This window comes from Oxyura jamaicensis, chromosome 8 (genome assembly GCF_011077185.1).
Source record: "Oxyura jamaicensis isolate SHBP4307 breed ruddy duck chromosome 8, BPBGC_Ojam_1.0, whole genome shotgun sequence".
Taxonomy (NCBI): domain Eukaryota; kingdom Metazoa; phylum Chordata; class Aves; order Anseriformes; family Anatidae; genus Oxyura; species Oxyura jamaicensis.
The window spans coordinates 30,038,051-30,049,858 of record NC_048900.1 but is presented as its reverse complement, the minus strand read 5'-3'; the positions used below and the strand labels follow the sequence as shown (position 1 = coordinate 30,049,858).

The following is an 11,808-nucleotide window of genomic DNA, read 5'->3' as shown; positions in this document are numbered from 1 at the left end:
GGGGGGGGAGGGGGGGGGCGTTGTGCAATGCAGGTGAGCAAGTGGGAAGCTGGATGATTTTAGGGTCGTGGGGGAGTTTGAAGAAATATTGGCAGCCCTCAGCTGCAGACCCGGAGCTGCTTTTCCTTCCGTTAAATTATGGGGGAGAAAACGGGGAGTGACAAATTGTGGGGCAGCACCACCAAAGGGGCCTGTGCTTTACCCCCAGGTAGAGGTGCCTGGCGATGGCATGAAACCAAAGGGCATCCACAGCAGGCACAAACTTCCAGAGCCCTCTGGGTTATTCCTGAACCCACCCGTCACCCACATCCCCTCCTGGGGGTTCAGCTCCTCAGCCCTCACTCCTTGATCCCAGCAACGTTTCCCACCCCATCGCCCTTTTTTCCCCTCCAGTCACTGCAGAGTCTCCGCTTACTCCACACGTGGGACCGGGGCCCCAAGCTGCTGGCTGGTAATTAAAAAGAAGAAAAAACGATCAGATCCGCAAGCTGTAGTGATGAGCTGGGGCACTTCCAGCTTTTAATTCCCTCTGCCCCGATCCACGTGACGGATTACTCGGGGCACGGGGCGAGCTGGCGCGTTGCTGCACCTAATGCTCCAGTGCTTTTACTGGGGGAAGTTACACGGGGAAACGAGAGCGACTTTCTGTGCAACAAGGGCGGAAGGGGAGGAACAGCCAGCCTCATCCGCAGCACCTGAGCTGCCTTTTTAACTTTTTATTTTAGATTTTATCAAATAAAGGGGCTGGCTGCAAGGCAGAACCCAAAGAGCAGCATTGGGTTCAAGCCAAAAAAACATAGGGGGGGATTTCCTCCCATCGGAGTGGGGATGCTCCAGCTCCTCTCCTTCCTCCCCACCCTCCTCCCACGGACAAAACCTGGGTCAAGCCACAAACCTGTTACTGCCTTGGCGTGGGGAAAGGGCTCACGCCGAGCCGAGCACAGTGACCGTCGGGCAAAACTCACAGACAGACACCGCCAGCACAGGGATAAGCAGGAGAAAAATTTTATTTACATCTTTTGAGCAGCAGCACAGCGGTGGCCATTCCCCGGGAAGAAACCGCAGGAGCAAACCGGGGCGCGGGCCCCCATTGCCCCCCACGCGGCACCTTGGTCCTTGCAGAACGGCCGGCGCTGGAGGGAACGGGATTCAGCACAGAGCCGAAGGAGCACACGGCAGGGAGGGAAGGCGAGGGGCTGGGTGCGTGCCGCTGCGGGGTTTGGTCTATGAAAGTGCACAGTACAACAATTCTTGTAGAAAAATCTGTCCCGAGGGCTGGAGGCATGCGTGGTCGCAGGGCTTCTGCATCTACAGAAGGGTTCAGAGCCTTTAAGACAAGTGCTCGGGGTCTCTCCTGGGGCAAACCCAACCGCAAGCCCTGCCCTGTGCTAGGCAGCACGTGGGGGATGGCTGCTGCTGCTCTGCTGATGCCCAACGGCTTCTGGCTCCCTTATCAGGAGAGAGCCACGGCAGAGCTGCCCCTGACCGAGCCAGCAACCGTCAGGGGCTCCTCTGGTGGCATTACGATGTGCTGAAGTTTTGCACAAGCAGCCAAAAACAAACCCCAAGGTCGGTTCCCCCTGCCCTGCCTGGGACCCGCTCTCCAAGCAACCAAACAGTGACACTTCAGCACCAGAAACCTGCCCAGGCCGCTCTAATTGATGGCACGGGTGTGGGGTAGCGACAGCTTTTCTGCATCCCTGCTACGCTGCCCAGCTCCACCGGGGCAAGCAGCTCAGCAAAGCGTTCTCCAAAGTGGATGCTAAAACTCAGTGCTTTTTTTTAAACCTTTAAAAATACACATCTTGCTTTTTTTCTTAAATATATAGTCTATAAAATAAGGCAACTCGAGGAGACCAGCAGAGCATCCCCACGGATTCGGTGCTGTGCCCCAGCGGCGAGCCCCCTGCGGGCTCACGGCACGTCCAGTTGAGAAAAGCCGGGGTCTGCGCCCAAAGCTCCTCACACGGGGCAGCAACAACACCCGCAGGGCCTTTTAATCCCAGTTACACAAGCACGTCTGGGCAGAAGGGGCAGCTGATGCCGTTTCAGACGAGGTGCACACTCATGCACATCACTGCTGAAGTGGGCTGAGCATCAGGGCACGACCACTTTTGGCAGCCCTCGTGGGCGTAAGGACCGACAGAGGGACGGCAGCGCAAGAGCCTGCGGCCACTGTGGGTGAACCCCACCACAATGGGATTTCCTCGGGGAACAGCCCGGGTTTCCACAAGGACCTCGGGTACAAAGGCAGCAAGGAACAAGGAATGACTCGAATTCTCCCCCAGAACGAAATGCATTAAAATACATCTTGGGGAGAAGCTACTGCAACACCAACGCATCTCATGGTATGGAAAGCTATGGGCAAGGTAAGCACGAGGAGTGCAGCTCTTCCCTGGCTCTGACCTGCTCACCTTCCTGCTGCACGTCACACCAGCTCGGGACAAGCAGACTGTATAGCAGCTTTTCATAACGTGTTTTTCTTTTCATCATCTCTCTTTATAGGAAAAGCACAAGTAGGTAGTTTACCTCCTGTGTTTTCCCTCTTCTGTTTCTATTACTGGCAATGTGATCTTCACATTTCTGAGCTCTGTAACGTGAACGATTTCTGTGTTCCTCACCAATTCCCACGGGGCTAAGTCTCGCGTTCTAGAGCTTTATTTCTCTAAGAAATAAATTTAATAGAAAATAATTTTAAAAAACTACAACAGAGTGATCTGCAGTAAACAGTTCTGTGGAGCAATGGAATGACACGTTATAGGCCTAGAGAGAGGCGGGGGGCGGCGGGGAAATCATGGCAAGTTGTGTAAACCTGAAATAATCATTACCTAGGTTTGCATCACTGATCTGTGCAGTTGGATCACCGGCAGGAATACTTTCTAGCCTCAGAAGAAAAAACACTTGTTCTAGCAGACTGGACCTTATAAGCAGAGACCTTTTCACCCTGATACTGGCTGTAACTGGGTTTCCACAGCTGTTATCCAGCACGCCTGGGGAAGGAGCCGTAGGTACTGCGTGGTCACCTAATTTGAGCTCCAGCACCATGCAGAGAAACCAAACACATTATCCCATCAGTTCCTGGTCCTCCACCCAAACTGGTTAGTTTTCCTCTTCCGAGTGCACAGGGGGGATCTTGTTGGAAAGCAGAGCGTACACGTACGGCCAGATCTTGTTGGTCTCTGTCCCCGAAAATGAGTGCAGGATACCCCTGCTCCTGGAAGAGAGTTGTGAGGAAAAGTCAGTGCCAGCAGCACCTAAGGACGGGACACCTGCAGGCCGGGCGTGCTGCTGAAATGCCTCTGCCTGCAGAGCAGGAGCGCGAGCTACTCCGGGGAAGCTTGCCCGTGGCTTTCTGGGCCACAGGAGGAGCAGTGAGGGGTTAAACGTCTTCGCACATGGGTGAGCCGAACCCAGGCAGCCACCCCTAATCCCACCACACACCTCACAGCTCACCTCCGTCCCCACTGCAGCACTCTGTAGGCCTAAAGCTGCAGGATTTATCCACATGCTTAAGGGAGTGGGACAGTTAGGGCCCTGCTTCCCACCCTGCCCAACATGTGGGCAATTTTCCTTTTTAAAATGCTCCTCACCCCCTTTCAGCAGCTCCTGGGAGCATCTCACAACCCCAGAACTATTCCCAGCTCGGCCAGGGGATGCCTGCCCCCAAACAACTCCGCAAGGCCACCACCTCCGTGGAGCCCGACGTGCTGCTGAGCGCAGCCATCTGCCCCCCAGCACCCAGCAGGGGCCGTGCCGGTTTTCACGGGCACGCCGTGGTTTGTTCGCACGGTCCCACTCACTTGTACAGCTCTATGACCGGCTTGGCAGCATCCTTGTACTTCCTCAGCCGGGCAGCGATGGCCTCGGGTTTGTCGTCCTCGCGCTGGACCAGCGGCTCGCCCGTCAGGTCGTCGATGCCCTGCGGAAAGGCCAACGCCATCCGGGGGCTGCAGCTCCCCAGAGAGCTGCCCCGTGCTGCTCGAGGCAGTTACGTCGCAGCGCCTTCATTCGGGGCTTAACACAAACCTCACTTGGCTGGGCGCATTTCGCACAACTCCTGCGGGACAGCTGCCAAGGACAAAGCCCTGCGGCGCCCCGCAGCCCCTGGGTCTTCCTACATGGGATTTCTTCCCCAGTGGTAATTTAGGATTGTGCCCGCACAAAGCGCCTCTGACCTCTGCCTCCCTCTGGGAAGACACGACCCCGGTGCTACGGGCGCTTACGTGAACGTGGGGCGGGTTGAACTCCATGTTGTAGACCCTGCCGCTCGCCGGGTGGATCCAGCGGGCGCTCAGGCGGTCCTTCAGCGTCTCGAAGGGGATGTTCAGGCTGATCACCAGGTCCAGCTCGCAGATCCTGTCCAGCGCCTCGGCTTGCCCCAGCGTCCGCGGGAATCCTGCGGGCACACGCCGCGGCAGAGAGGGGCCGGGTAAGCGGCAGGAAAGCGTTTGTCTGCCCGCCCCGCGGCGCTGCAGAGATAGCACAGCTCCTCGCTGCGGCCCAACTGGTGTGAAAGAGAGGCATCCGCCAGATGGCTGCGACAAAAAATAGCTCCTCCAGCACCGGCTCCCAAAATACAGCAGGCGGGTCGCTGCAGGCTCGTGTTCTCCTGAGAAACCATGTCCAGGAGGACCTGCCCCATCTCCCCGCCTCTCAGTGAGTATCTGAAAAACCCCAGGCTTTTCCCAAGCAAAGAATTACTCGCTGAGAGCCGGTCAGGACACCACCACAGCTAATGAGTGAGTTGCTATGAGAAGGAATACGTGAGGTCTGCTTTACCACGTCAAGTCGGGCTGTTATTTGGGCATGGGCTGCTTGAAATAAGCACGCTCCTTGCGGTGAGGCATCCAGAACAAAGCGGTGGCAGGGCAGCAGCTCGTCCCCGAGCCGTGCTGCCTGAGGGTAGCTCCCACGCACCGCCACAGACCAGCCCAGAACTGCCCCGCGCTGCACGAGCCCGGAGCTGAGCACGGGGGTGCACACGCTCGTGGATGTTGACACACTTGAGTTTTAACAGAGCGAAAATAGGTGTGTGCTTGTACAGCGCCACTCGCTGTGCTGCTTGCCAAGCAGCAGATGGATTAAGCAGCGTTATCATAAGAGTAACGAAACTCTAACAGCGGGGATTGAGCTTTTTTCTCTTTTGACCTAAAAACTTCGGAAACAATCAAAGAAGTTCCTCAATGTAATGAAATGAGGCTCACGGTTATTAATAACTGGCTACTCCTCCTCTTCTCACGTGCCATTAATTCAGGGGCTGCTTCAACCCGGCCTGACCCCACAGGGCTCAAGGTCCCAGAGTGCTGAGGGCACTGCTGCCGGCCCCCCAGGGCACAGCTACTTGCCCCATCCCTCCCCAAATCCCTTCTGGGTGCTGCCATCAGGACCTGCCTCCTCCCGCTCCCAGGCCTCCGTGGCTGTCCGCAGCACCTCCACGAGGGCAGCCGGAGCTCGGGGCGAACCTTTTCTTATTTTTTTAAGCCCTGCAACTGAAAGGCTGTGGAGCCCTTCCTCAAGTTCTCGGTTTACCGCAAAAAAAAATAGGTGGATTTCACGGCGGGCCCTGAAAGCACTGCCCTTGCGAGAGGCTCAGTGCCACCCGTCCCCACTCCTGCTGCCAGCAGGACCCCAAAAGGCACCTCTGGTCTTCTCTCCCCTGCTGCTGCAAACCCCTCGGCAGCACGATGACGTTTGAAAGGCCCCTGCCACCCTCCCGCCCGGAGGCGCTCACCGTCGAGCAGCCAGTGCTCCGCTCGCCGCTTCTCCAGCTCCGTCATCATCACGCGCGTGATGACGTGGTCCGGCACCAGAAGGCCTCGCTCAAGGTACTGCTTCGCCAAGACGCCAACTTCTGTTCAAGTTCAAGAAAAGAAAAAAAAAAGTGCATGACATTTCTGCTAAAAAAAATACCGCTCCCCCTCAAATTCTGTCTGCCCTCTGAGATCTCTCAGCCGGGAGCCTCTCGGCAGCGTCCCTGTCCTCAGAGGGGACAAATTTGTACATTTGCTGTAGGAATAATTCCACTGCACAGAATTACAGCGGCCGTCACTGTGCTTCGGAGAGGTTTCCAGTGAAGCTATGAAGACAAATGATGCGTTTGGGTAACGTTTGTACAACTGGCAGCGCCCGGCTCGGAGAAACCAAGTCTGCCTCCTCCTGCTTCCACCTACAGCCGTCGTCATGAGAAGCTGGCGCTCTCTCTCACCAATTATCCTGGGAGGTGGGAATTCAGGATTTCACATGCAGGCTGCAGTAAACAGGCAACATCAGAAAGCTCCTTTGGAAACACAAGCCTCAGGGCGTTTGCTGCCGCCGCTGGAGGCAGAACACGGCTTTCCGTCCACGGGGCTTTAAGACTTCAGAGGCTCAGCTCGAGATACACTCAGATAAGGAAACTGTTTCCCAGATCAACACCTGAGAACGTAATTGCAGTGTACCTGCAGGGCGAGTACACCTGAGCAGGCTCCTGCTTGATTCTCCCCCGCATCAGCTGTAGCTGAGAAAGCGCTTTGGGAGGAGCCCCGCGGGGCAGCGATGGTTCCCTGTGGAATGAACCCAGCCTGGATCCACCTCCCCCGCAGCCTCGGTCACCTGGGCAGCCACCGGCAGGCTTGGTTCCACTTTTTTTTTCCCCATTTTTATTGCAGCTTGGGTACTTTGAAGAGAGAGGAGGAATGCTGTGGTTTCTGCCTGCCCCCCAACCATCCCCATCCAACAGGCATGGCTAGCACGGGGCAGACGGTGAGAAAAGGGGCCCGAGACAAATTCGGCTGGGTCTTTTTTGCACCTTTTCTAGTGAAACCAGCATGTTTTAGCCCTCCCAAAGCACCAGTCCTCCTGACACCCCACGAGCCGTGCTGCATGGGGCTGGCTGCTGGGGTTTTGCACCGACCCGCAGGACCGGCTGCTGCTGGGGGGGGGGCTGCTGGAGCACAGCCTGGCGCCGTGAGCCAAAAACGCACCAAGCCACGGCTGCGAAGCCTGGGAACGCATCCCACACGGCCACCTGGGGCCACAGCTCTGCATCGTGGCTGCGTTTCCTCATGCCCACGGGATGAGCAGACACCACCCGCTGCTCCGTGATGATGTTTCCTGGAGGCACTGCTCTCGCCGAGGAGGGGGCAGACATTTCCCTGGAGGACCCGCAGGGCTGCCCGGCCCCCCCAGCACCTGGGACGTGCTGGACCACGCCGTCCCTGCTCCCGCTGCGTGGCTTCAGTAAAAGGCAGGCTTTACCTCGACTTTTCCCAGCCCACCTCGTGCATTTTCACGGCGAAGCGCGCCCCAGCCCCGAGCCAAGCGGTGGCAGGGTTTGGGCAGGGCTTCCTCAGCCCGTGCACGGCATCTCCCTGCAGATCCTGGTCCTGCTGCGTGATGGCCAGGGGTTCATCCGCCCGGCCTGGCACAGATCCCACCCAGGGGCCAAAATCCACGCTGCTATCGCTCCGTCCCGCTAAGCTAACGGCCGCAGGACTTCAGACCCTGCTGTCCCCTGTCCCTTCCTGGCGCAACCCCGCACCCGTGCCACTGAACTCTTATCATCAAAGCGGGTCCCAGCCTCCAGCGACGCCTCCCGCTGCAGCGGGGGGCTGCGGGGGCTCAAGGAGAGGCTGTTCCCAAACACAGGGTGCAGGAGGCGGGCTGCGGCTGGAAGCAGTGTGGGGAGCGAAGGCTTCGCTTGCCAGAAGCTCCCTGGCCAGACACCGCGAGATAAGGCGGACTTTGGGCCCCCCGGGGCAACCTTGTGCATCATTTCTTATTTAGGCTACAGCAGCGCAGTCTGGAGTTAATGGAGAGGAGGAGCTCCGGGTGGTTAACGCAGCACTGCCCGTGGTTATCTGTGCACCAAGCTGGAACAACCCCAGCTGCATGGGGTCCTCGGAGCCCCCGAACCACTTCCCCGTCCAGGGCTCTCATTCTCACCCTGTCTCTGCCAGCCTGGCCTGACTCCCGGGAGCCAGAGCATGGCACGGCCACAGATCTGGGGGCGTCGCTGACCCCCCTCCCAGCCGCCCTGCTTTTCCCCTCTCCCACCCCTTTCAGTTCAGGGTTCCCATCGTCACAGCACCCTTCTGCCCCCAGAGCGGCGCAGCGAGCGGAGCAGTGAGACGCCCACAAGACCCAGGCGTCTCCCAGGGCGCGCAGTGTCATTGGAATCAGCTGAGCCCCGCTGAGACCCCGGGACGCTGCAGGCACCAGAGGCAACGACCTGGGCACTGGGACAAGAACTGGCCGAGTAAAACGGTCACTGCCCTCCAGTACCCCCTGCGCAGCACCAAACGCAGTTTCTTTACCTCCTGCTCTCCAGAGATCCAAACAAAGCACTTTTGCACAACAGGGCAGCTGCTAAACGAGGCACTGATTAACCAACACAGCCGTGGCAGCGGATGCACTCGCCGAGTCACTGTTACAAAACCCCAAGGGCTCCAGCAGCAGCAGCACACCCAGCCACCCCGCACCACCTGGAGCCCCGGGGCTCCCTCTGTGCGGGATGCTCGGGTGTCCTCCGGCTTCCTGAGATGGGAAAACCACCTCCAAATCCGCTCCTGCACGGGGTCCTTGCGTAGAGGCTGCTCTAAAACCCCTCGGCGGGTCCCTCTGGAGGGCAGCGGGGTGTCTGTAAGACTGGCCTCATCTCCCCTGCAATGCAAAACCAGCGGCGCGGATGACAAACCCAGGAAGGGAATTTACTTCCATCCAGCTTCCTCCGGAGCTGGCACATCGCTGCGTGCTCATGTAACAGCTTGTCCAAAGCAAACAGCAAAAAAAAAAAAAAAAAAAAAAGGAAAAGAAGAAAAAAAAAAAGCAAACAGCTGCACATTACTGAGAGCTATGACCAGAGGCGAAGTCAAAGGTGGCACCTGAAAGGCACGTCAGCTGTGCGAAATCACAGCGGCTCTGCTCCTCAGCAATCTTACCTGCGTTTCCACCCACGTTTCCCACCCGCTGCTGCACCGCTTGGTCTTCGCCCAGGTGCTCTGTGGCTCAGCCAAAAGAGCTATCGGGATTTTCCAAATTTCGAGCCTCTCCCCAGAGGAAATATTACCGTCCTTTTTTATTTATGGAAGGAAATCTGGGTATTTTTAAACGAGCACACAACGCCCCAAAGAGCACACAGCTCGGAAAGTTTATCCTCCCTTTTTTTTTTTTTTCCCCTTTCTTGTCACACCTCTAAAAAGGCAAGGCAAGTCTTGTTCCTCTGGGCTGTTTTGTGTCGTTTTATGGCTCCTCTGAGTCAGTTTCCTCCCCGGGTAGGTCTCTCGCACACCCGCCGTGAGCAGCAGCGCTGGCGTTGCCCAGCCACGCCTGGGGACAGCCCCACGCCGCCCGGCTGCTGCCTCCCAAACCTTTGCTGGATCCATTACCAGCTGGTGCGGCTGGCCCCAGCGAAGCACAGCGCAGACCGACAGCTCTCCGAAGGGCTTCGGATGCGAAGCCCGGGGTGGGTTGGCAGCACTGCGGCCCCCAGCCTCCATGATTCTGGAGGGGAGCTTATTAAGGACTCAGGGCTCGCAGGGGCACCCCGTGCCTTCCCACAGCAGCTGGCACGGCACGGCACGCAGCCGGGACACCCCACAACCCACAGCAAGCTTCCCGAAGGGGTTTCCCCGTGGACGTGTGCACGTTGCCAGCGCATCCCTCGCACAGGGTGTCGCAGCAGGACCCAAGCTGTGTGATTTGACCCCGTTCCTACAAAACCCTGGTGCAGGATGCAGCCAACACGCGAGGTCTGCGACCCCAGGTGCCGTGGCTGACCGTGGGTGCGTGAACGCCCAGGTTTTTTGGCTGGGTTTCTCCCCAGCCGTGCCCACCGGGGGCTGGGATGAGACCCCGCTCCCCGCAGCCCGCTTTTCCCCGGCCACCTCAGCAGATCTAAGATGGAGGGAGCAGCTTCTAAACGAAAACCAGGCTCAAATCCAGACAGAGACGAACCCCGGCGGCAGAGCAGGGGGGGACACGCGGGGCCACCTCATCCCCGTGGGGCCGGCAGCGAGGCGAGGACGTCCCACGGAGGTTTCCCCCCGGGGGCTCGCCCCGTCCGGGCGCGACCCCGGCCCCGTCCCAGACCCGTCCCCGGCCCCGTCCCGTCGGGGCACCCCGGGCACTCACCGCCGCCGCGGCGGAGGCTCTCCCTCAGGAACTGCCCGCTGGAGAGGTGCTGCAGCCCGAAGCTGCGGGCGATCCTCTCGCACACCGTCCCCTTGCCCGAGCCGGGGGGGCCCAGCACCACGGCCCGCAGCACCTTGGAGGCCATGGGGGGTCCCCGAGGGGCACCGCCGCAGCCTCCCCCCCCCCCCCAGCACCCCCGGCCTCACGCAGCCCCCGCGGGGGGACCCAGAGCTAGGAGGGGGGTACGGAGGGGGGTCCCTGCCGCCTCGCCGCCCCCGGAGGGGCCCCGCATGCCGGGGAGCCCCGCAAAATGGCGTGAGTGTGAGTGTGTGTGCGTGTGTGTGTGTGTGGTGGGGGGGAGCCGAGGCGAGCCGTGCCGAGCCGCTCACCCGCCGCCCGTACACATCAGCAGGGAGCGGGGAGGGGGGCGGGGGGGTACGGCCGCCCCCCTCGGGCCGCCCCCTCGGGCCGGGCACCCTGGGACTTGTAGTCCCGCCGCCGCCCGACGGGGCCCCCGCGGCTCGGCTGGGCTCGGCGCCGCCTCACGGAGCCTGGGCGCCGCGGGGAGAGACCCCGCGGGACCCCCCCCCCATCCCCCCACCCCCCCCCCCCAACCCCCGGGGGCCCCCCCGGGGGGCCCCCCCCGGGGGGGGGGGGGGGGGGGGGGCTGTGAGGGGGCACCGTGCGCGCCCACGCGTGAACGATAGAACGCCATGCGCGGGAACGCGATGCGCGTGCCCGATGCGCGCCGCCCCCCCCCCCCCCCCCCCCCCCCCCCGCGGGCCCCCGGGGGGCCGGGGGGGGGGGGGGGCAACCCCCCCCCCCCCCCCCCCTCCATTGCGCACTGCTATTTTGAGGGGTAGGGGGGAGCGGTGAGGGGGGCTGCGGGGGGCCGGGAGGGTTCCGGGGGGGTCGGGGCCGGCTGTGCCTCACGGGGGGCGGCCAAGGAGGGAAGGGGCGAGGCGCTGGGGGCCGCCGGGTTACCGTGAGCCCCCCCCCCCAGGGTCGTTCCCGAGGGCGTCGTGCCCGGCTCTGGGTGCTGGTGAGGGGAGGGGGCCGCGGGGCCGGGCTGAGGGAGCAGTAATTGTACCCAGCAAGCCGAAAAGACGCCGGGTAACCCCTCCCCAGGGGCCGGAGGGGGAACCGGAGCTCCAGGAGCAGCCAGGCCAAGCTGGGAGGCGTTCAGAAACAAGGGGTGGCAGGCGGTGCCAGCGATCAGCTCTTCTTAAATAACCCTATGGGAACACCCAGGGTCTTAGCCGTGGCGTGGGTCTGTGTGCGGAGTCCCGAACTAGCTAAATGTTCTGTTTAAAAAGCAGGGAGGGTTCAAGAGACAACGACAAGGAGCCAAGTTCTGCGTTTTCGCACACCTGTTTGCTTTTCGCATCGAGTCCCTGTGCGTGGTGCGGCCGGGGCAGTGGGAAAATCGGCGTGTGAGGAGACGCAGCAGGTTTGTGCGGAACGGGAGCGGGATCCTCAGGGGCAAATGGCACCAGCCAGGAGAGTGGGTGCACATCAGGATAACTTGAATAGTCGGTGTGCCGGGGAGTTGGGTGGGACCGCTCACCTTTGCGGTCACGGATCTTCTTTAAACAGCCTACGAGGAACTGCTGGGGCACGGATAAAATCTTGAGGCTCAGATGAAGACACACCTGAACTGCCAACCAGCAGCTCTTCTCTAATCACCTCAGCCTCCGA

At 60.4% G+C, this 11,808-nt stretch overlaps 1 protein-coding gene across 1 annotated transcript; it reads right to left on the bottom strand.

Moving 5' to 3' along the window:
• Positions 1-2,488: 2,488 nt before the first annotated feature.
• Positions 2,489-10,321, bottom strand: AK4 (adenylate kinase 4). The gene is made up of 5 exons (XM_035333823.1): positions 10,111-10,321; positions 5,732-5,851; positions 4,224-4,396; positions 3,801-3,919; positions 2,489-3,214 (listed from the first exon to the last, which is right to left on the bottom strand). Exons 1-5 carry the CDS (start codon positions 10,253-10,255, stop codon positions 3,100-3,102), a joined length of 672 nt encoding a protein of 223 aa, XP_035189714.1. The 5' UTR covers positions 10,256-10,321; the 3' UTR covers positions 2,489-3,099.
• Between the last annotated feature and the right edge of the window lie 1,487 nt (positions 10,322-11,808).

What these genes read in the sequence shown, in the direction of transcription:
- AK4 (XM_035333823.1), bottom strand. Translation starts at nt 10,255, where the DNA reads ATGGCCTCCAAGGTGCTGCGGGCCGTGGTGCTGGGCCCCCCCGGCTCG. An exon ending in GGAGCACTGGCTGCTCGACG is followed by an intron (nt 4,397 to 5,731) that starts GTGAGCGCCTCC and finishes GTGTGCCCGCAG; the next exon opens with GATTCCCGCGGACGCTGGGG. An exon ending in TCAACCCGCCCCACGTTCAC is followed by an intron (nt 3,920 to 4,223) that starts GTAAGCGCCCGT and finishes GCCTTTCCGCAG; the next exon opens with GGCATCGACGACCTGACGGG.